Source organism: Thunnus thynnus, chromosome 15 (genome assembly GCF_963924715.1).
Source record: "Thunnus thynnus chromosome 15, fThuThy2.1, whole genome shotgun sequence".
Classification (NCBI taxonomy): Eukaryota; Metazoa; Chordata; class Actinopteri; order Scombriformes; family Scombridae; genus Thunnus; species Thunnus thynnus.
The window spans coordinates 3,833,779-3,855,478 of NC_089531.1; the positions used below are offsets into that span (position 1 = coordinate 3,833,779).

The 21,700-nt window shown below is 36.8% G+C and overlaps 3 protein-coding genes across 3 annotated transcripts in view; all 3 read left to right on the forward strand.

Moving 5' to 3' along the window:
- Nucleotides 1–1,128: 1,128 nt before the first annotated feature.
- Nucleotides 1,129–3,446, forward strand: qrfp (pyroglutamylated RFamide peptide). The gene has a single exon (XM_067611970.1). It carries the CDS (start codon nucleotides 2,378–2,380, stop codon nucleotides 2,930–2,932), a length of 555 nt encoding a protein of 184 aa, XP_067468071.1. The 5' UTR covers nucleotides 1,129–2,377; the 3' UTR covers nucleotides 2,933–3,446.
- Nucleotides 3,447–5,261: 1,815 nt separating this feature from the next.
- LOC137198241 (class I histocompatibility antigen, F10 alpha chain-like) overlaps nucleotides 5,262–21,700 on the forward strand; it is a 105,245-nt gene continuing 88,806 nt past the window's right edge. Inside the window, exon 1 of the mRNA XM_067611950.1 lies at nucleotides 5,262–5,410. Coding sequence (XP_067468051.1) covers nucleotides 5,338–5,410 — 73 coding nt within the window. The 5' untranslated portion in view covers nucleotides 5,262–5,337. The remainder of the gene's footprint in view (nucleotides 5,411–21,700) is intronic.
- LOC137198238 (class I histocompatibility antigen, F10 alpha chain-like) overlaps nucleotides 7,658–21,700 on the forward strand; it is a 150,103-nt gene continuing 136,060 nt past the window's right edge. The window contains exons 1-11 of the mRNA XM_067611943.1: nucleotides 7,658–7,847; nucleotides 9,932–10,204; nucleotides 10,465–10,755; nucleotides 11,942–12,226; nucleotides 12,859–12,978; nucleotides 15,325–15,351; nucleotides 16,046–16,078; nucleotides 17,018–17,044; nucleotides 17,742–17,771; nucleotides 18,717–18,743; nucleotides 19,174–19,206. Coding sequence (XP_067468044.1) covers nucleotides 7,793–7,847; nucleotides 9,932–10,204; nucleotides 10,465–10,755; nucleotides 11,942–12,226; nucleotides 12,859–12,978; nucleotides 15,325–15,351; nucleotides 16,046–16,078; nucleotides 17,018–17,044; nucleotides 17,742–17,771; nucleotides 18,717–18,743; nucleotides 19,174–19,206 — 1,201 coding nt within the window. The 5' untranslated portion in view covers nucleotides 7,658–7,792. The remainder of the gene's footprint in view (nucleotides 7,848–9,931; nucleotides 10,205–10,464; nucleotides 10,756–11,941; nucleotides 12,227–12,858; nucleotides 12,979–15,324; nucleotides 15,352–16,045; nucleotides 16,079–17,017; nucleotides 17,045–17,741; nucleotides 17,772–18,716; nucleotides 18,744–19,173; nucleotides 19,207–21,700) is intronic.

Genomic DNA, 21,700 nt, shown 5'->3' on the forward strand with positions numbered 1-21,700 from the left:
GACCGATGTTTCTCAGCTGAAAGAATGAAGGTTAGGAGGGTCGACACAAATGTTTGCCTGCGTCAGAGGGGCGAGGGGCCAATGGGTAACGGCAACCTGTGACCCGAGCGCGGCGGGGGGGAGGATGGAGGGCGGGCAGTTTTTAAAAAGGTCAGAGGCGACGAATGTTGGAGAAGATACAGCAAGTTTACCCGTGGCACAAGGTAAGAAAACTGTTTTTTTTTAACTGAATTTTTGTTCTGTTTGTTTTGTCCCTCCTCTTCTTTCTTCATTGATGCTAACAGGTGAAAGCAACTTCTTTCTCATCTATATTTTTGCACTTTTGAGAAAATGATTCTTACAGCATGTTGACATCTGAAGCAGTCAAGAAGTTGCACAGTGATGCAATTCTGCAGACATGAGAAGCTACAATAGCTCCTGTTTGTTAAAAATGCTGCTGTGAGACTTATTTATCATTATTATTCAACACATTATTTAACTTATTTGCCCTGATGAAGGTCTACTAATTGACGGCTTTGCTTTAGTTGTATTGGACCTTCTCCTCTGCACTGATTTGTTGGGACTTGTTGCACCTTAGCGTTGTTCTACGAGTGTCTATGAATGTCTCATTTTGGGAGGCGTCTCGTCACGTTTTCAAATCTTATTTTGAGATTTAACCATTCTTTTGAGACTTTGCATGGCCTGGCTCTAAGTTATCTTTATGATGTTTTTATTATTTCTGAGAAAAGCCTGATGGTTTGCCAACATGGTAAGAAAAACTCAACCAGTCAAAGTTTCCCAGTGTTTGTCCGAAGGGTAATTCACTTTCTTGGTTCTGAGTTTTGAGTGTTTGAGAATCGTAGTTTTTCTTCTGGCAGGGTAACTCATTTTTTCTGTATTTTGTCTGGTTTTAATTCAGCACATTGTAAATGTATGATAGATATGACTGCTGGGAAAATGCACTTATTCTTACTTGAATCCTTCTTGCAGATAATCGGACATTTCCTATCGATTCATCCACTACTTAAGTTTTATGTTAGTGGACGTTTGTTTGTTGGCAGGATATCTTCAACACTACACACCAGATTTCAAAAACATTTTGTGGAAAGTTAAAATAATAGTACTAATGATAAAATAATTAAATAATACAATTAAACATCTTATATATGAATTGTTGTTGATACATACTGTAACTTTAGTGTGCTTTTATATGTACTGTAACCAGGGCGTCCATGTGTTTGCTCTCAATGGCTGTTTAAATAAAGGTTATATACACTGTTATGCTTTGGGGGGCATTTTGTTAGCATGGTTTGGGTCCACTTGTCCCCTTAGAGGGAAGGGTCACTGCAAATCAATACAAAGTTGTTCTGATTGATCACCTTTATCCTATGATGAAACATTTCTATCCTGATGGGAGTGGGCTCTTCCAGGATGACAATGCCCCAATTCACAGGACACGAGGGGTCACTGAATGGTTTGATGAGTATGAAAACGATGTGAATTATATGCTATGACCTTCACAGTCACCAGATCTCAACCCAGCTGAACACCTATAGACAGCGCTCTCCACCACCATCATCACAACACCAAATGAGGGAATATCTATTGGAAGGATAACGTTCATCCCTCCAGTAGAGTTCAGAGACTGTAGAATCAATGCCAAGGCACATTGAAGCTGTTCTGGCAGCACGTGGTGACCCAGAACCTTACTAAGACACTTTATGTTGATTTTTCCTTTAATTTGTCACTCGTCCGTATATGTATATATAGTCAAAAGTCTGGACGCACCTTCCATTCATTTGAATGAGAAAGTGTGTCCAAACTTTTGACTGGAACTGCACATTTACATGTAGAATCACTGAAGAGTTTGACTTTAGACAAAATTTGATTGTTTTGTGTATCTCTAACTGATTATATGTACTGTGTATATGCCTGTTTTATGAATCAAATATTAGTTGTTTTTTTATCATTAATACTCTACTAATAATTGAAAGCGATCGTAATGATCCAAATCTGTGTTTTGAATTTTAGCCGTGGGTTATCATTTTGTTAAGATGCATTCCTTTGTTATAGTAGTTAATTAAATAAAGCAGAATGGTAAATTTTAGATGTAAATATGTGGGTGAAAATCTGAAAAGCTTGACCTGTTTTGCGCCCTCTTTATTTCCAAGACTCTGAGTGCTATCGGTGTATGTTTTGGATAATTTCTGTAAATGTCTTTCATTTTCTCGCTGTTATAATGTCGTCATTTCTCTCTTATACTGTCCTATGAGTTACAGTATTGTGAGTTCTTTTGCATGATTATAAAGTTGGGTAAGTAAGTTGGTAAAAAGCAAAGAAACAACAGATAAAAATATAAAATAACCTCTTTTCCCTCCTGACTTGTTTCTCTCACCAGATGAGACTTTCTTTCCATCCCGGGGTCTCACAGCTCACCCTCCTCTCCCTCGCCCTCCTCTGCCCCGTCCCATGGGCCGTCACATCGTACCCCCACTCCCCCACCGCCCTCCTGCCCACAGTAGACGGACCTGACCTAGAAACTGCCTTGTTGCAGCTCCAGGCTGCTCTGGAGGACCTGAGGGATGACGAGAACCTCCATACTGAAGCCTGGGCTGTGTGGCCCCAAGACCCCCGGCCTGTCCTGCCGCAGCGAAGGGAAGAGGAGGAGGTGGAGAAGGAGGCGCTGCTGAGGGCCCAGAGAGGAGACCTGATGGCCCGGCCGCTGATGCCCTTCCCCGGGGGTTACTTGTTGGAGAGCATGCACTATCAGGAGGGAGGAGAGGGGGAAGACGGGGGGAAGAGGAACGAAGCTCTGACCTCCATCGCCGGAGGGCTCCAAGCTGTCAGCCGGGAGAAAGGGGGATTCGGCTTCCGCTTTGGGAGGAAGAGATGGACTGACAGGGGATGGAGGGATGAAGGTAGGGGGAGCACGGAGGAGGACAAGTGGAACTGAAGAGCGACGGGTTTCAACAAGAAGGAGTAGAGGAGTTTAATAGAGTAGAGGAGATAAAGAGGTTGAATTCAGTAAAAATATGAGGGTGGTGATACACTCAGCAACTGTTTTAGGCAATAAACAACAGGGTCAAAAACACATTAAAATGAATTATGGCAACCAAATGTTGCTAGAAAAGTTGCCCAGTGGATCACTGCCTTTAAAGATAAGAAGCAGTACAGGTTGCACTTAAGTTTGAGGAATATTTGAAAGAACAGAAAAGCAGATTTTAGTTAATGCTCAGAACAACATGACTTACACAAACAAGACTAAATGCAAGAAAACAAATGGATAAAATGTATATGCTTGAATAGTGTTATATTAATTGAACGCTGCAAACAATTTCGAAAGAAAGCAGCGAGAGACTTGTTTTTCAGTGCATGTATGAATGTACCGAGAGACGAACGGCAGGCAGCGTGTTCACTCATCGTCAGCGTCAGATGTTAACTCCTCTCTGCAAAAGTGAATGTAAATGTTAAAGTATCTGTCAAATACAAAGTGTAATAATATATGTATATAGAAATATTAAAAGTAGGCCTTTGTACATGTGTTAATTTGTTGCAATGAATAAAGAGTTTTTGGAGTTGGATTTTTGATTCCTTCATGATTGTTTCGTCATATATTTTTGCACGTTATTCATTTTAGCAAGTTAATTGTAAATCTCAGCTGCTTTGAATCAGTGTTTTCTATCTTTAAATTCTGTTTTTCTTCCTCTATAGGAAGCCAGTGTGGTTTGGATTCATTTCACTACAGTAATTTTTGTTTTATTTGTCCAGTTTTTGAGATGTCTCTTACATGTCTGCTGGCACTCAAAACACAACAGATGTGATTGGAAATTCATTTTTGATGGTTCTCAAAGCTTTGAAAAATTAAATGCTCCACAGCAACCTCTCTCTCAAAAGACAATGTGCAGGTGACTCCATTTCCTTCATTTTGAACAGATTTATTGGAACTACTGTACTAGAGTTTCTAGAGAAGAAACTGTCCCTAAGAAAACTTGACAGTGAGGTTTATGGATTATCCTCCACGCTAACTGAGATATTCTCTCTGGATAGACTCATTGCTGTTGAGTTTCAAATGTATTTTGAAGTCAAAAGACAGGAAAATGTTTAATGATAACATGGTGTGATTTTTCCTTTATAATATTTGATTCCACCGAAGGTGAAACAATATTAGGATTTAATAATTGAGTTATAAAGATTTTTTTTTCATATTTGAGGACTTCAGTGAAGTGTATGGAGCCCCAAGGTGTTTAGGAGATGTCATTTTATCTCCTAAACATTAGAGTTCAAAGACTTTTAAATCCTATTTTGAAATTTAATTCGTGAAAACCAGTGGTGGAAGAAGTATTCAGATCCTTTACTTAAGTAAAACTACCAATAAAGTAATGTAAAAATACTCCATTACAAGTTAAAGTCCTGCATGAAAAATCCTACTTAAGTAAAAGTACATAAGTATTATGAGCTTGGTGTAGTTAAAGTATTGCAGTAAAAGTACATAAGTATTATGAGCTTGATGTAGTTAAAGTATTGCAGTAAAAGTAGTGGTTTGGTCCCTCTGACTGATATATTATTATATATGACATCATTAGATTATTAATAGTGAAGCATCAGTGTTAGAGCAGCATGTTACTGTTGTAGCTGCTGGAGGTGGAGCTAGTTTACACTACTTTATATACAGTTAGCTAGTTTAGTCCGGTTGTTCCCAACCTAGGGGTCGGGCCCCTCCAAAGGGTGAACCGATAAATCTGAGGGGTCATGAGATGATTAATGGGAGAGGAAAGAAGAAAGAATGAAGTTCCAATACACAAATCTGTTTTCAGTTTTTGGACTTTTTAGACAGTTTTTAGACATGTGAAATGTGACCCCGACTACACACTGCTTTTTGTAAGACATCAAAAGCCAAAAAGGTTGGAAACCACTGGTTTCATCTTTAACAATGTGTTGTATCTTAAAAGTTTGTTATATTATCCATTGTGTCAAATCTTCATCTGAAAAGTAACTAAAGCTGTCAAATAAATGTAGTGGAGTAGAAAGTACAATATTTCCCTCTTTCCACCACTGCTTACAGTTTAAGTAGGAAGTCCCTGTTACGTGTTAAAAACATATTCATACATGTATGATATCAAATGATCTATATTTCGCTCAGAAAGGACTTTACACCTTTAAACTCATATTTTCAGATTTCCTCCGAAGCGCCGTCAACCCTGACTGTGTGGCCAAAACCTTATTCGGTTAAATCTGCCTGGCAACATGCTCTGAATTATTTGATTGGATGTGGCGCACTATATAAACCAGCAAGCACGCCGCGTGCATGTTGGTCCAGTTTCCTCTTTCTTAACTGACACTACGTCGCAGTTTGCAGCCATGAATCCAGCAACAGCCTGGATGTTTTTATTTTGGGCAGTCTTTTCGCCCAACTTAGAGCCGATTAAATGCGGTAAGTTCACTGTCGGCGGTCACATTTTGAAAACGAAAGTTAAAAAAAGCAACTTTCGTCTCCATTTCCCAGCAGTTTATAGCCAACGTTAGCTAACGTTAAATTAAGTAACGTTAACCGTTACAGCCAACGGTTAACGTTAATACTGGATGCGTTGGGTTTTTTTTGTTTGATAAAACAGGTGAAATGTACCGATCACTAGTTACCTGTTTCATCTAATGTTAACAACATGCTGCTTCTCTCACCTGTTTTTTTGACCTGTGCGATAACCGAAAATATGACGGTTTAGTGCAGTGAATGAGTATCGGTTAACGTTACCTGTAGTAATCAGCTGTAAAAGCGTTAGCTGAGCCTCCCTCATTACTGCGTTATGTTGTTTTCCTCTGATATTAATGACAGCAGTGTGGGACATAAAAGGAAATATGTAAAATATCAGCTTAAAAAATTCAAAATTCCACCTTCTTAAATCTGACTATTTTCTGGTTTCTTAAGTTCTCTATGACAGTAAACTGAATAGCCTATATTTGGGCTGATCAATTAACCGATAAAATAATCGACATATTAATCTATAATGAAAATAATCGTTAGTGGCAACCCTAGTTATAATATTTTATCAATGTATAACTATGTAATTGATTATAGGTTTTTCCACACAAACTGTACCTTAATCCCATAGATTTTACAGGTTTTGTGAATATGTGTAATATATTATTAATAGACGTCTTTTCGCTGCATTGAAGCTTGAAAATCCAATATGTGTTTTAGGGCTAGTCGATTAATCAATTAGTCAATCAAGAGAAAATTAATTGGCAACTGTTTGTGAAGTTTTTCTTTGTCGTAAATTGTGGTAAACAAGACATTTGAAGGTGTCACCATCTAAGAAATATAACTATTTTGTACTACATTTTATAGACAAAATGATAAATTGATTATCCCTAATATGTTGTCAGATATAATAATATATGTTATATAATATTTGTCAGGTGTCTTTGCAGTGAAGTAAATTAGTGTAAAAAGTTGGTAACTTCTAGTCAGCCTGGCCTGTATTACAGTTGCATTGCATAAGTTTGAGGCTGGTCTCACAGTTGCCACCTGACTTGATCTCAGGAGAACAACAAACAAAAGCAGAACAGATAACCAGGAAGTTGCAGTTGTGGTGCTTCCCTGACAATGTAAAAGTCTTAAGTTAACACCCGAGGCTGTGGTGACCTGAACTATGGGAGAAAGTATAGTCTGCTTTATGCCATCTGTATTGTTTCTTGCAGGAAAGTATTTGTTAAAGTACTGTCCTGGGAGGTTTTAATATAGATGCAGTCATCTGGTTCTGGTTGACAACAATATTTAGAAGTGTGCTTGTAATCACACATAATGATTTGGTCATTCTGGCATCCCCAAATGTACTTGTTTAACAATTAAACCTTACAGTTTAGTCTCAAAGCGTTATCATTGAGCTGCCTATTGGCTCATAACAAAATTAGGGTCAAGTCTGTGTTTTTCAGCAAGAACACAGTTGGAGAAATGTGTAGCCCTGTTATTGTTATTGTCCACATGACAGACATGACTTCTCAGGAGTCTTACAAATAATGCCACAATAATTTATGATGATGATGTCAAACCTGACAGATGGAAACGAGGACAGTCCATGTAGACTAACCATTAACCTACAGCTTTTGTTTACCTTTACATCCCCAAGGTAAACAAATCTGTTTCACTGTTGACAATAAGCTGTTGGTGATCCATTGTCATCATCATCATACACCATCATATTCATACACCTCTGTGCCGTGTCAGGCAGACCAAAATGCAAAAACAGCAGCTCCATAATTCATACTCCTGCCCTGCGTTATGTAACTTCCTCTCTCTTAAGGTAAACCTTCCAAATATGAAGCCTTGCATAGATATAAGGCAAAGTGCAGTTCTCTCTCTCACAGGTTGATACACCTATTCTAAAATGCCAAAACAAAGTGACATAGGACTCGAGCAGCAAAACTGTCTCAGTAGCATGTTCCAAACAGTGAATCCCCCTCTTTGCATTCCTCCTAAAAGGAAAAAAAACCCGTTGAAATATATCTACTTGGTGAATGGTCAGTATGAACATAAGGAATGATTACATTCATTTGAGCTCCTGACTGTTGTTTTAAGATTGTTATCTGAACGAAATAATCCCAAGCAGCAAAAAGTGTTAAAAGTAGAAAACTTGAACGCAGCATAATGTGCTGACTTTACGAGCAGCACCTGAATGCACCATGTAGAGCAGAAAGACCGGAGAAACAGGAAATAGCAGCAGTTCGTCGACGCGCCGTCAAGACGCCCTCAAACACCGTCCAACACTCGGATAAACTGAGTTTCAGAAACGTAAACGGAGTCTACTTTGTGGTGAAGATGTATTTCATCGCAGTTTTCGTCCTTTTGGGGACGGGACTGACGGTAAACAGCGGTAAGGGAGTTTTTTTACGCATTAATGCGATTCCGGTTAAAATCGAAAGTAAAATGGTCAAAGTTGTGACGTCTTTGTAATGATCAGTTTTCTGTTGATTATTTGAGTTTAATTTGTGCATATAGACTTACAGTTTTTCGGTTTTTGTAATGTACTCTTACTCTATAAGCCTTTTACATCAAAACAGACATGAGAAAATTGATCAACTGCTTAGAAAATCGTAATTTATCGTCTGCGTGTAAAACGTCGCCAGTAGTATGTTTGACAATATGGCCACGAATTTGATTATTTTTCTGTTGATGTCCATCTCAATTTTCCAAAAGCTCGAGATGTCCTCAAATTGTTGGTTTTGTCCAACCAACAGTCCAATACCGAAAAAGAAAGGAAGAATTTGATACTGATACATAAAAGAAAGAAAAAGGAGCAAGTAACCACAGAAAATTGGACACTTGTGCTTGAAAAGAAAACTGAACCAATTAGCCTAAATGATTATCAGAATGTGCCAATCTGATTACTGGAATAATAGTTACAGCTGTAAACAACATCAATCTACAAATAAAGTGGAGTAAATTAAAGAAAGTATAGTTTGTTACAGCAGGTTCGTCATTGGTATCAATAAGCTAGGAGTATAATCAGCTCGCTCACTGCAGGGATCCAAAGTCCACTTATAATTTATTGCACCAAGGTGACTTAAACAGACTCCACTGTGTCTGATTAAGAGCAGTAGTGCTCGAAACGTCACCTTGGTGCAATAAATTATAAGTGGACTTTGGAGCCCTGCAGTGTGCAAGCTGTTCATCTGTTTATTTCGACTATCATTGGTATCAGAAAGATAATAGTAGACATGATTATTCACTGTATAGTCACTTCTAAAATGAAAAATGAGGGAAAAAAATACATTTAAATCAATTAGAAGAAATGTTTTCTCTGCATTCAACATTTTTATTAAATGTATTAAAATAATTGGTACTTGGCTAAATAGATTGATCTGTTAATTACTGGTGGACTTCAGTGTTCTGGAAATGCTATGAAGTCACATTTTGGGAGTTACAAGTAGGCAGGTGAAGGTGGAACTGTTGTGATAAAGAGATTAAAAACAGGTTGGCAGGTGTGTGTGTGTGTGTGTGTGTGTGTGTGTGTGTGTGTGTGTGTGTGTGTGTGTGTGTGTGTGTGTGTGTGTGTGTGTCACTGAGGTAAGCAGACAACATTGTTAAGATATTATTGACATGATGCTTAACCGTAATTGGCTCATAAACAACCGTTTTATTTCCTTGTTCTTGCTTCTTTTCTCACTCGGCTGTATGCTGGATTTTTACCAATACAGTTGAGGGATATGAGGATTTAACTGCACTAACAAACCTCTTTATGATGCCCCCAAAAATATATATTTTAAAATCATTAAATTGATTTCATATATATGTGTCAACTAGTCAACTAATGACTTTAACTAATGACTCCTATTCAACAAGGAAAATCTTTGTTCTGGGGCAGGACTAGTTACAGTTAAGTTTTTCTGTCTGATGGGAGGAAAAAACATGAATGAACGAATGAATTATCTGCCTGTTTTGATGCAAAAGGGTTTTAGTGAAAAAATAAAAATATATTAAGATATACAGTATATCTTTAATATAAAACTGTTAACCAATAAGTTTCAAAACACTATGATGCAAAAAGTAAATAATAATAAATTAAAGAAAATTATTAATAAAAAACTTCCCATCTAGTACTGTTGGGAAGACTTTAAAGATTATAAAAGTTCTGGATCACAGGACCCCAAGTTGAATAAAGTTTGTTGGAGGCTCTTAGTGCAAACTTTTATTTTCTGTAGGTTCACAAACATCAGGTCAACAAGCCATAGGGGGGCTGATAATTTCCATTTTGATCAAATTATTCTTTGTGATAATAATGATGTATATGCTTTAATCTCCTGAACGTATTGTTTGGCTCATACATGTGGCTAAATATTCTGATCGATGCCAGTAAATAGATTGGTAAGAGTCCAAAGCATTAAGTCAAATCTGCTGGAGCTCATCTACCTCGTCTGTAAACATGTCTGTCTGTCTTTCTCTCTGTGTGACTCTCAGAGAAACATTCCCTCACTTACATCTACACTGCCTTCTCCAAACCTGTCGAACTTCCGGGCATCCACGAGTTCACAGCTATGGGTCTGATGGACAACAGGATGATCGACTACTATGACAGTGATCTAAAGAAAAAAGTTCCCAAGGAGCCCTGGATGAAAGAGCGACTTCCAGAAGACTACTGGGAGAAAGGCACACAGTCCCGCCTGAGCAAGCAGCAGTGGTTCAAAGTCAACATCGACATCCTGAAGAAACGAATGAATCAGACTGATGATGGTAAGATCCATGAACTGTGTTAGACGCAGACTGGGATCACTTTTTGATGAATCAATAATTAACACTATGAAATTAACAACTGTAATACCTTTAGTAAAGATAAATGTTCCAGCAAAAATGAAGCTGTTTTTTTCCCCTTAAGTCAGGAACAAGTGATAACTTCTAATTAGCTTCAATGAAACTGTTTTAATTGTAATTATTTGCTGCATTTTTCCATGCCCTCATTCTTTGTAATTTATTTCACTGTCACTCCCCTTTAGATGTCCATATTCTTCAGTGGATGCATGGCTGTGAGGGTGAGACGAGGCCTGATGGCAGTGTGATGTTTAGTCGCGGCGTTGACATGTACAACTACGATGGACGAGACTTCCTGTCCTTCGATGACACCAATGCAGTCTGGGTTGCCTCCACTGATATAGCAGTCCCAACCAAGAGAAAGTGGGATGGTGTCCAGGTCCTAAAAGAATACACCAAAGGCTACCTGGAGAACGAGTGTATAGATTGGTTGAACAAGTTCATGACATACGGACAAAAGCAGCTGAAAGCAGCCTGTATGTATGACAGAAAATCATTTCTGTATTTTTATATCCATTATTACTAGAGATTATAGACGTGGCTTTAGTAATAGAAGGATTACTATGCAGGTTGTTAAAATGTCAAACATGAAATCAGCTGGTCTTGATATTATTGGTATTCACACAAAATCTGGCTTTTTTTTGTTTTCCTGAATTTTAGTATTTGTGATGGAAAATTGTCAGGTCCAGATGTGGCAACATTTCCCATCAACAAACAGCACTTCACTAGGATTATGGTTCAATAGTATTTTATTGACTCTGAATCCTTTTGAATCCACTGAGGTTCAGCTTTCAACAGTTGTAGTAAAAGTTAAAAATATCTTCATGAAAGAAGGCAGAAACACTTCAGTTTCGGTTCCATTTTACAACCTGTTGCAACAACCTGAAAGTGAGATGAGCAGCAGAAGATATTAAATATTGATTAAATATGTATCTGACAGATTTAAATAACTGCTATAACCCACTTGTACACTTTATTTTTCACAAGCTACTTGTTTCAAATAATGGAAGTCCTGATTCTGAACTATTAAGTTGATTAACTTAAATAATTAATGTGATATAAATTAAAGTTTGAGCGGGAGATTTTGACAACTGAAGCTGATTTAACTGTCAATATGTCAAGTTACTCAAGGCGTTAACATTCATTGGTTACAGCTGATAGAAGACGGACAGTGTCAGCTACAGTATATACTGTAAATGAGAAAACTGTTCCCCGTCTGCTCTCTACACCAGTCTTTGCTAATAAAAGAAAAAAAAATAGCTGTTGCAGCTCAGCAAATCCGGTACTTTGCCATCATGGAACCAAATACAAAGAGAACCGGCTATTGGAACCCAACCCTCGTAAACACCATATTCAATAACAAACATGATCTTCAAATCTCAGAAAATTGTTTGGAAAAAGAGCAGAAATAATGAAATGAAGTGTGTGTCGTAGCAGCAGTGTTTTTATGTTGCTAAGTTTAGTATCACCAGTATGTTTTTGTGTTATACTTTTGTTATAATTAAAGATATCATTGTCACTATTTGTTGTAGTAGTTGTAGCAACAGATTCTATTAGTTCAGTTTATTATGAGGATGGTACAAACAGCATCACATGTGGTTTAGCATAATGCTATGTAGCCTCCCTGTAAACATGAACTCACCTAACATTTTCTCTTTCCAGCTCCGCCAGAGGTGTACGTGTTTGCTACAAAGACCAGAATTGAGACAAACGTCAAGTTGACCTGCCTGGCCACAGGTTTCTTCCCAAAAGAAATCAAACTGGAGATCAAAAGAGACGGCCGCGTTCTGACTAAAGAGGACGGATTGGAGACCTCAGGTGTTCGACCAAATGAAGACGATACCTACCAGAGAAGAGACAGTGTGGAGATTTTAAGGAGTGACGTTGCTTCATACAGATGTGAAGTCACTCACAGTGCAACCAATGTATATGTAGAGAAGGTTTGGGGTAAGAAACTTTCTTATTGCAATTTACAATTTGTCACAGTTCAACAAAGTTGATTGGGGCAAAAATGCAAATGATCAGATGATCAGACAGGTTATAACCAAGACAAACATAAGAAAATGAGATCCACGTTGTATTAAATCAGATATAGTCTTTACTTAATCAGTAATGCTTCATATTGGACCTTTTTGTATTAGCTCAGGGTGCGATGCAGTAAGAGTCTGCATCAAAAGCTGCCTACTGTCAAGTTACTTCTTCACTGGAGGAGAGTATTATATTCAAAATGTGTTTCAATGTTTGTCTTTATTGAAGATGAGGTGGATTCATTCATTTTTAGCATCACAGTTAGTAGCTACAAGAGAAAAAACACAACATTAACTGGCAAGAACCAACTTTTTGAAGTTTGAAATTCAGGACTTTTTGGTAAGAATCCTTTTTGACTCTTGACATAGTCTCCACATTTCATGTTATTTTGTGTCATTAAATTGTATCTTATCACTTTTATCACATTATCACTGATGATCACGTCTACATTTTAGTACCATGCATCAACACTGAGTCACATGAAACTAAATATTAATGATGTTAAAAGTCAACTAAATGTGAAACTAATATAAATGTTTTCTGTGTTTTAGATGGTTATTGTCCTGACCCTCCTGGAAGAAACAACGTAGTTATTATTGCTGGGGCGGTTGTGGGCGTCCTTGTCGTGGCTGCAGTGCTGCTGGTGTTCTTGTATAAAAAAGGGATAATTGGTAGGTGTAATATATAATCATTGTGTTTTCTCAACAAGGTACCAGTGGAGTGTGATATGTTTTTTCCCATATTTTATTCAATATCCTTTTAAAAGAAAATACATAAAACATTTAATTCCTCAAAAAAACTAGATCTACTAAGAAAAGAAACTGATTCCTGCAAGTTTTCCAGCAAACAATTGAAAAGCTCTATTTACTTAATAGTTGTTTAAATTGATTTAAAGAGTAACTACACAGTCAAACTCTCCCAGCGTATTTAAAAGATGTGCACAGGATGACTGTAGGGGGCGTGGCCTCGTGGCTACGTAGTGCGTGATGCGGGAGGTACGGGGAAGTCGACGAGAGTGGATTAAGACTGACCACCGCTCAGTGTAGCATGAACAGATGTAGAGCTGGTAGTCAGAGATAACCGGCCATGAGCAGCTGCTGTCAGACTCTCTGTGTCCGCCGGAGCTTTGACCGTCACTAGAAGCACATTCATGGCCCTTTGTAAAAGTTTCTACTACGAGAAGCTCTCAGGTGTGTGTGTGTGTCTGTGAGGGAGTGTCAGTACGTAGCTGTAGCCCTGCGGTTTATCATGTTAATGTTTCCGTCATCAGTCTGAATGTCTTTATAATACAGCACATAATACATACATCATACAGCTTTTAATACAGCACAGTTAGTTATCAGCGGGCCCATGTGTTGTGTTTACTGCCACAGAAAAGGAACAAATTATTTGTATAACCAGGGTTCTCTGAGCAGCACGACGTCTCTTATCAGACCTGCTAACGTCTTCAGCAGCTCTGTGTGAGAGGAACAAACTGAGGCTACAGTTAGCAGAGTTCTGATATTTATACTTGATGCTGCAGCTGAAATGAACCTCAGAGTCTTTTACGTCACGATAAGAAAATTCGGCTGAACTGAAATTTAAATCCAAACAGACAGAAATGAGCTAATTTTGAGCAGAAAAAGTAGTTTTTACACACAATATAAGTGTTTTGTTGGAAAAATAGAATCAGAGCAGTAATGAATTCAAAATGCTTCGTCATTGCTAAATTCAGTCAAAATTGACCCAGAAATCAAAACTGATTCACGCTGCAGATTGTAAAAACAAACCCAAGTGGTCACGGTATTAGAGGGATACTGATGGTTCTTAGTGTTTGTGCCGTCCATTACAATCATGGAACATACAACCTGTCGGGTTTTATCTCTTACATAGACTGTATTTACACCAAGATTAGACAGATATTACAGTCTCTTCTGCTATAAGTCAGGAAGGTGAAAGGGTGTTAAATCATTGTTGGTTATCTGGTGCAAAGGTCTATTATTTAATGATCATGGACATCATGAGATGTTCACAGGTCACAGTGAATATCAGTCCTGTCAGTCATCATGTAGGAAAGGTTCTTATCTTTTATTTGACTGAGTTTAAAATCCCTTCATCAAAACTCTTCATCACTCATTTGTGCAGGGAGCTAAATATTGTGAAAAGGCACTATATCATCTATCTGTCACAATATAAAATATGCAACACTGTGAAAGAGGATTTTAATAATATCTTCCATCTCTATTACTAACATGCTAAACATTAGCATGCATCCTTATTAACATGTTAACATGTACAGCTGGTTTATATTTTCAATATGATCTGTGGAAGAATACATAATGCTAATATTCCGTCTAAAAGAAAAATGCTTCAGTTATACATATAGATTTCATTTGTGCAGCCCCCGAAGTCCCAAAAGATTTTTGTATTTATTTTGTTTGAGCATATTATGTGAAAAACATTCATACATTGCACACAAGTTGTTAAGGATGTTTATAATGTTACAACAATGACTAAACTAAGGGACTAAACAGTTTCAGACCATGTCATTGACTTGACATCCATGAATAATTGAGGGCCATGTTATAGAAGCACTAGAAGCATTAAGTAGCTATCCTAAACTTAAACACACCTTTTAAATAACTTGTTCCTACCAAATAATATGTATTAAAGATTGTTTTTTGCACACAATATAACATCTCTTTGCCACAAAATTAAAAACATCTTCTGTCTGGTCTTCAGGGTCTTTGTCCATAAAAATGTTTGGGGTCAAAAAAACAAAAATTACAAATTGAGTCTTTAAAAGCTGCTCAGTTAAACCACAAGTTCTGCAAGTTACTAATTTCAGATAATCATTTTTCTCAATTGAAAAATGGATATGCATGTTTGGAATTGAAATAAGTCCAGCTGTTTGTTTTGTCCCAAGTCATGATGTTCTTCAATTAGAGGCTTTTCCAGATTTAGAATCAGTTATGTAGTTTAGGAGTAGTAATAAGTTCAGCTGTTCATTAATGTGTTAATGTTGTCTTTATTAACAGGAGGAGGTGGACGCAACAATCATCAAGGTAACTATTTTATTTCTTCTCTTTTACTTGAAGGTTACAGCTTTGGTCAGACTTACTTGGCTTATAGGATCAGACTGGTGTTAAATATATTTCTTATTGTCAACAAGTAAAACCAACAAAGTGATGAGTCTGTCTCTACATACTTGTCAACGTCCCTCCCTGTCTGTGGCTCTCAACTTCAAGCTCGTTACTTCCTACTGAAGACGTAGATCAGAAATATTTAGTTTCATGTTTTAATTGTCTCAGTCATTTTGTCACTGTAGTTTTTAACAAATAAACAGAGGAAATAGTGTATTTGTTGGGGACTATTTTCAGCGGTGGATGAATCCACATTTGAACTGTTGTGAGTATTTCTGGCAGCAGGACTGTGTGTGCAGGATTGAGTCAAAATAAAGGACAGTGTGTTCATGTTGATGAAGGAACATGTCACCCAGTACAGCGGTGTGACTCATTGACCACGGAGCCACAGAGGTCAACAGAGCTCTACGGCACAGAGGAATAAGATATATCACACAATACTTGTTAGTATAATTAATAAATAGAAAGCAGTCCAGGAAGCACTGATTTGTTGACGGCAACTTAATCCTTTTAGTTAGTCCTGGCCAGGCTGTAACTTCTGTACAATGAACTTGACAATAGTTAGTTTAGCTGTTTTTGTTTTTTATATGTGTGTTAACTTTGTGTTTATTTACAGCTGTACCACTTGATGAAGGTCCTGCTGCCCAAGGTAAGTGCTTTACTTTTCTGCTGTGGATTCTTTTAAAGATTGAAATGTTAAATATTTTGGTGCTAAAGATGTTTATAATGTTACAACAATGACTCAGAGGGAGGAATGATGAACCTGTCTGGATAAACCAGATTTAACTGTTTAAGTTAAGTTAAAGTTTAAAAAAAGCTGAGACAGAGGTGGACACAAGTTGTTACCATGTTGGAGAGATATAATGAACTATACATTCATATAGTTCTTCTCTATCATGCAACTTGCTCTCATCACCTCAAAAGTGAGAATAAAATTTGATAAAGTTTTATTTTCACCTCTGAATTTCATACAGTTGAAGTCCTACTGCTCTGGGATTGTCCTCAAATTAAATCAGTGTTCAAACTGTGTATTTTTACGCTGTGTAATTTAAAGGACAATAGATTTATCTAATGGAGGGACTAAACAGTTTCAGACCATGTCATTGACTTGACATCCATGAATAATTGAGGGCCATGTTATAGAAGCACTAGAAGCATTAAGTAGCTATCCTAAACTTAAACACACCTTTTAAATAACTTGTTCCTACCAAATAATATGTATTAAAATAAAAAATATCTTCTTTCTGGACTCCAGGGGCTTTGTCCATAAAGTGTTTGGGGTCAAAAAAACAAAAATTACAAATTGAATCGTTAAAAGCTGGCCAGTTAAGCCACAAGTTTGGCCAGTTATACATCTGAAAATCACTTTTCTCAATTCAAAAATGGAAATTCATGTTTGGAATTGAAATAAATCCAGCTGTTCGATTAGAAGAGGTGTCCCAAGTCCTAAGTTAGTCCTCCGCAGTCTTTAAACTCTCACAATGTTCTTCAGTTAGAGGCTTTTCCAGATTTAGAATCAGTTATGTAGTTTAGGAGTAGTAATAAGTTCAGCTGTTCATTAATGTGTTAATGTTGTCTTTATTAACAGGAGGAGGTAGACGCAACAATAATCAAGGTAACTATTTTATTTCTTCTCTTTTACTTGAAGGTTACAGCTTTGGTCAGACTTACTTAGCTTATAGGATCAGACTGGTGTTAAATATATTTCTTATTGTCAACAAGTAAAACCAACAAAGTGATGAGTCTGTCTCTACATACTTATCAACGTCCCTCCCTGTCTGTGGCTCTCAACTTCAAGCTCGTTACTTCCTACTGAAGACGTAGATCAGAAATATTTAGTTTCATGTTTTTAATAAAGTCTCAGTCATTTTGTCACTGTAGTTTTTAACAAACAAACAGAGGAAATGGTGTATTTGTTGGGGACTATTTTCAGCGGTGGATGAATCCACATTTGAACTGTTGTGAGTATTTCTGGCAGCAGGACTGTGTGTGCAGGATTGAGTCAAAATAAAGGACAGTGTGTTCATGTTGATGAAGGAACATGTCACCCAGTACAGCGGTGTGACTCATTGACCACGGAGCCACAGAGGTCAACAGAGCTCTACGGCACAGAGGAATAAGATATATCACACAATACTTGTTAGTATAATTAATAAATAGAAAGCAGTCCAGGAAGCACTGATTTGTTGACGGCAACTTAATCCTTTTAGTTAGTCCTGGCCAGGCTGTAACTTCTGTACAATGAACTTGACAATAGTTAGTTAAGCTGTTTTTGTTTTTTATATGTGTGTTAACTTTGTGTTTATTCACAGATATTGCCGTTGTTGTCGTTCCTGCCCAAGGTAAGTGCTTTACTTTTCTGCTGTGGATTCTTTTAAAGATTGAAATGTTAAATGTTTTGGTGCTAAAGATGTTTATAATGTTACAACAATGACTCAGAGGGAGGAATGAAGAACCTGTCTGAATAAACCAGATTTAACTGTTTAAATTAAGTTAAAGTTTAAAAAACACTGAGACAGAGGTGGACACAAGTTGTTACCATGTTGGAGAGATATGATGAACTATACATTCATATAGTTCTTCTCTATCATGCAACTTGCTCTCATCACCTCAAAACTGAGAGAATCAAATTTGATAAAGTTTTATTTTCACCTCTGAATTTCATACAGTTGAAGTCCTACTGCTCTGGGATTGTCCTCAAATTAAATCAGTGTTCAAACTGTGTATTTTAACGCTGTGTAATTTAAAGGACAATAGATTTATCTAATGGAGGGACTAAACAGTTTCAGACCATGTCATTGACTTGACATCCATGAATAATTGAGGGCCATGTTATAGAAACACTAGAAGCATTAAGTAGCTATCCTAAACTTAAACACACCTTTTAAATAACTTGTTTCTACTAAAAAAATGTATAAAAGATTGTTTTTTGCACACAATATAACATCTCTTTGCCACAAAATTAAAAACATCTTCTGTCTGGTCTTCAGGGTCTTTGTCCATAAAAATGTTTGGGGTCAAAAAAACAAAAATTACAAATTGAGTCTTTAAAAGCTGCTCAGTTAAACCACAAGTTCTGCAAAGTTACTAATTTCAGATAATCATTTTTCTCAAATCAAAAATGGATATGCATGTTTGGAATTGAAATAAGTCCAGCTGTTTGTTTTGTCCCAAGTCATGATGTTCTTCAGTTAGAGGCTTTTCCAGATTTAGAATCAGTTATGTAGTTTAGGAGTAGTAATAAGTTCAGCTGTTCATTAATGTGTTAATGTTGTCTTTATTAACAGGAGGAGGTGGACCCAACAATTATCAAGGTAACTATTTTATTTCTTCTCTTTTACTTGAAGGTTACAGCTTTGCTCAGACTTACTTAGCTTATAGGATCAGACTGGTGTTAAATATATTTCTTATTGTCAACAAGTAAAAGGATTGAGTCAAAATAAAGGACAGTGTGTTCATGTTGATGAAGGAACATGTCACCCAGTACAGCGGTGTGACTCATTGACCACGGAGCCACAGAGGTCAACAGAGCTCTACGGCACAGAGGAATAAGCTATATCACACAATACTTGTTAGTATAATTAATAAATAGAAAGCAGTCCAGGAAGCACTGATTTGTTGACGGCAACTTAATCCTTTTAGTTAGTCCTGGCCAGGCTGTAACTTCTGTACAATGAACTTGACAATAGTTAGTTTAGCTGTTTTTGTTTTTTATATGTGTGTTAACTTTGTGTTTATTCACAGCTGTACCACGTGATGAAGTTCCTGCTGCCCCAGGTAAGTGCTTTACTTTTCTGCTATTGATTCTTTTAAAGATTGAAATGTTAAATGTTTTGGTGCTAAAGATGTTTATAATGTTACAACAATGACTCAGATGGAGGCAGCATGATGAAGGAATCCCAAATGTCTGAATAAACCAAATTTAACTTTCTTAATAAATTCAAGTATTTAAAAAAAGCTGAGACAGAGGAGGAGGAAGGGCCTCTTGTAGGTTGGCTAGGAGCCACTGAGTGGACAGGTGCAGTTGTTCAGACATAAATCACCAACCTGAGGCAGACCTTCTGGACACGAGCCTCTGCCATACATTACCAGTTCACCTTCAGAAGTCTAACTGGTACCAGTCATTTCTGTAAACACAGCAAGAATATAGACTTATAGACCAAAAGACAACGTTTTATCAGACACATGCACTCATATTAAGAGAAGATGGTCAGTAAGTCAAATCATTAGTTAAGGCAGCCCTGTCTGTAAACTCTGAATCATGAACTTCACACTTTCCTCAGTTAATGTTGTCTTTATTCAGAAAAACACTGACTGAGGCTTTAAAGGACAAGTTCACAATTTTTAAACTCTATCATAATCAACAGTCAGGTGTCCATATGAACAGTGAAAGAGGTTTTCCTCGCTGTAATCATTCCTCCTGTTCATACTGGATATTAAAAGATCCTTCAAATGTGCTTTCAATGTAAATGATGGAGGCCAAAATCCACAGTGTGTCCACACAGTCAGAAGTGAGGGAGAAGGAGTAGATGATATTTCTAGGATTTTAAACTGGTAATTATACTTTTCTTGTGGAAAAACTATATGAGAGACGTTATTATTAGACGTAGATTATTTTTATGTCTTTATACATGTGTGGAGGGGATCTTTAAGAAAGTAAACTTTGATTTAGCTGCGTTAACGTTACTCTGAAGATCAGATTAAAACTGAAATGAAGCAGCAGAGGTTTCATGACTTTGCGTCATTTCATCATCATTTCTGTATCAGACCTGCTGTATGTCAGCATGAAGCAAACATACACATAAATCTAAAGAAAAGAACCTGAAAATATACCACTGGGGAAGTTTCAGCCAGTAGAGATGAATATATGATGCAAGAAGAGGGAGAGGAGGACGATGAAGACACAAACTGGAAGATTAATTGTTGGATTAATTTTTGTGTCTGTTGGTTTAGTTTAGTTTTATTTTCTAATTCTTCCTTTTACATCAACGTCACTTATAGAACATCAGTGTTCATTTTTGAGTCTATAGTTTTTCATGAAGAAAAACAGTGAAAACTTCAAAAAACATGTAGTTTTTGGATCCTGCTGTAGGTTCTTAAGATGCTTTGAGCCTCCTGCGAGTGTTCAGGAGTCACTCGTTCATCTTTGTTTGTTTGTAAGAGCGTCGTCAGTTATGATGCTTTTGGGAAACAAACCTCTGAAACTGTAGAAGGTTCATAAGATGGATTTTACAGTTTCATCATAGCTTTAAGATGCTTTTGGAGAAAAAAACCTGGTTGTTTGGTCTGCAGCAGGGTTTGACAGCTTTCACACCACCATAAATGATCGGAGCCAACACACCATTATGTTGATTTTCTATGATTTCTTCCTCTCACACACGTGATGTTGACAAACCTGAGAATATTATAAGATCATGTAAAAAATTAACATTATACATTAAAGCAGATTGTAGTCTTCAATTTTGTGTGTTTTTTTTTTATCATTGTCTCCCCACAACTTCCCAATGATGAAGACGTGAACAAACCTCCCATGAAGGACGAGAAGGAAAAGAAAGGTAAAAGTTTTCCTGTAGGAAGACATGATGTCAGCTGCTGAGCTACATGACTTTGTACAGATTCTGATGTCAGTGTTACATAATGAAAAAAAGTTTTGATAATGAGATCATTTTATTATTGATTGTCTCACCATATTATTAATATGAAAAAGGTTGACAATCGTAATGTCTAAATTAATAATCTAAATATGACCAAAGTCTGGCCCAACATGAGATCTTCAATACTTTAACTGTTTATTAAAAATCAAACTATTATGTTTTAGTTGACTTTAAAATAATTATTAATTATAAATCACATGGTAAAAAATGTTTGTTTTCAGTGTTTTGTCCATATTACCCAACTCTGCACCCACCAATGTTCATGTAATTTGAATAATAGATTAAAAAACAATAGATGACTGAGTTTAATCTTTGAAGTTTTAAACTAAACAGGAAGTGAAGTTAGGAGGTGCTGGTGTTAATGGTGTTACAGGAAACCATCAAAACATTTTGTTAATGTCTGAAACTGTTGTGATGTTACATCACTTTAATCTATTATATATCATCATTTATAACATAAAGAAAGCTCTTCCTCTGCAGACATTGACTCAGGTCCTGAAACAGTATTTTAAAGCATTTTATCTTTAGTTTCCGTTGTATCCTCAGTGAATAAATAAATCAAAAGCAGTCCAGAAAGCACAGATTGGATATAAGCAGTTATTACAAACCTCAATGCA

Excerpts from the sequence above, each read along its gene's own strand:
- qrfp (XM_067611970.1), top strand. The coding sequence starts at position 2,378 with ATGAGACTTTCTTTCCATCCCGGGGTCTCACAGCTCACCCTCCTCTCC.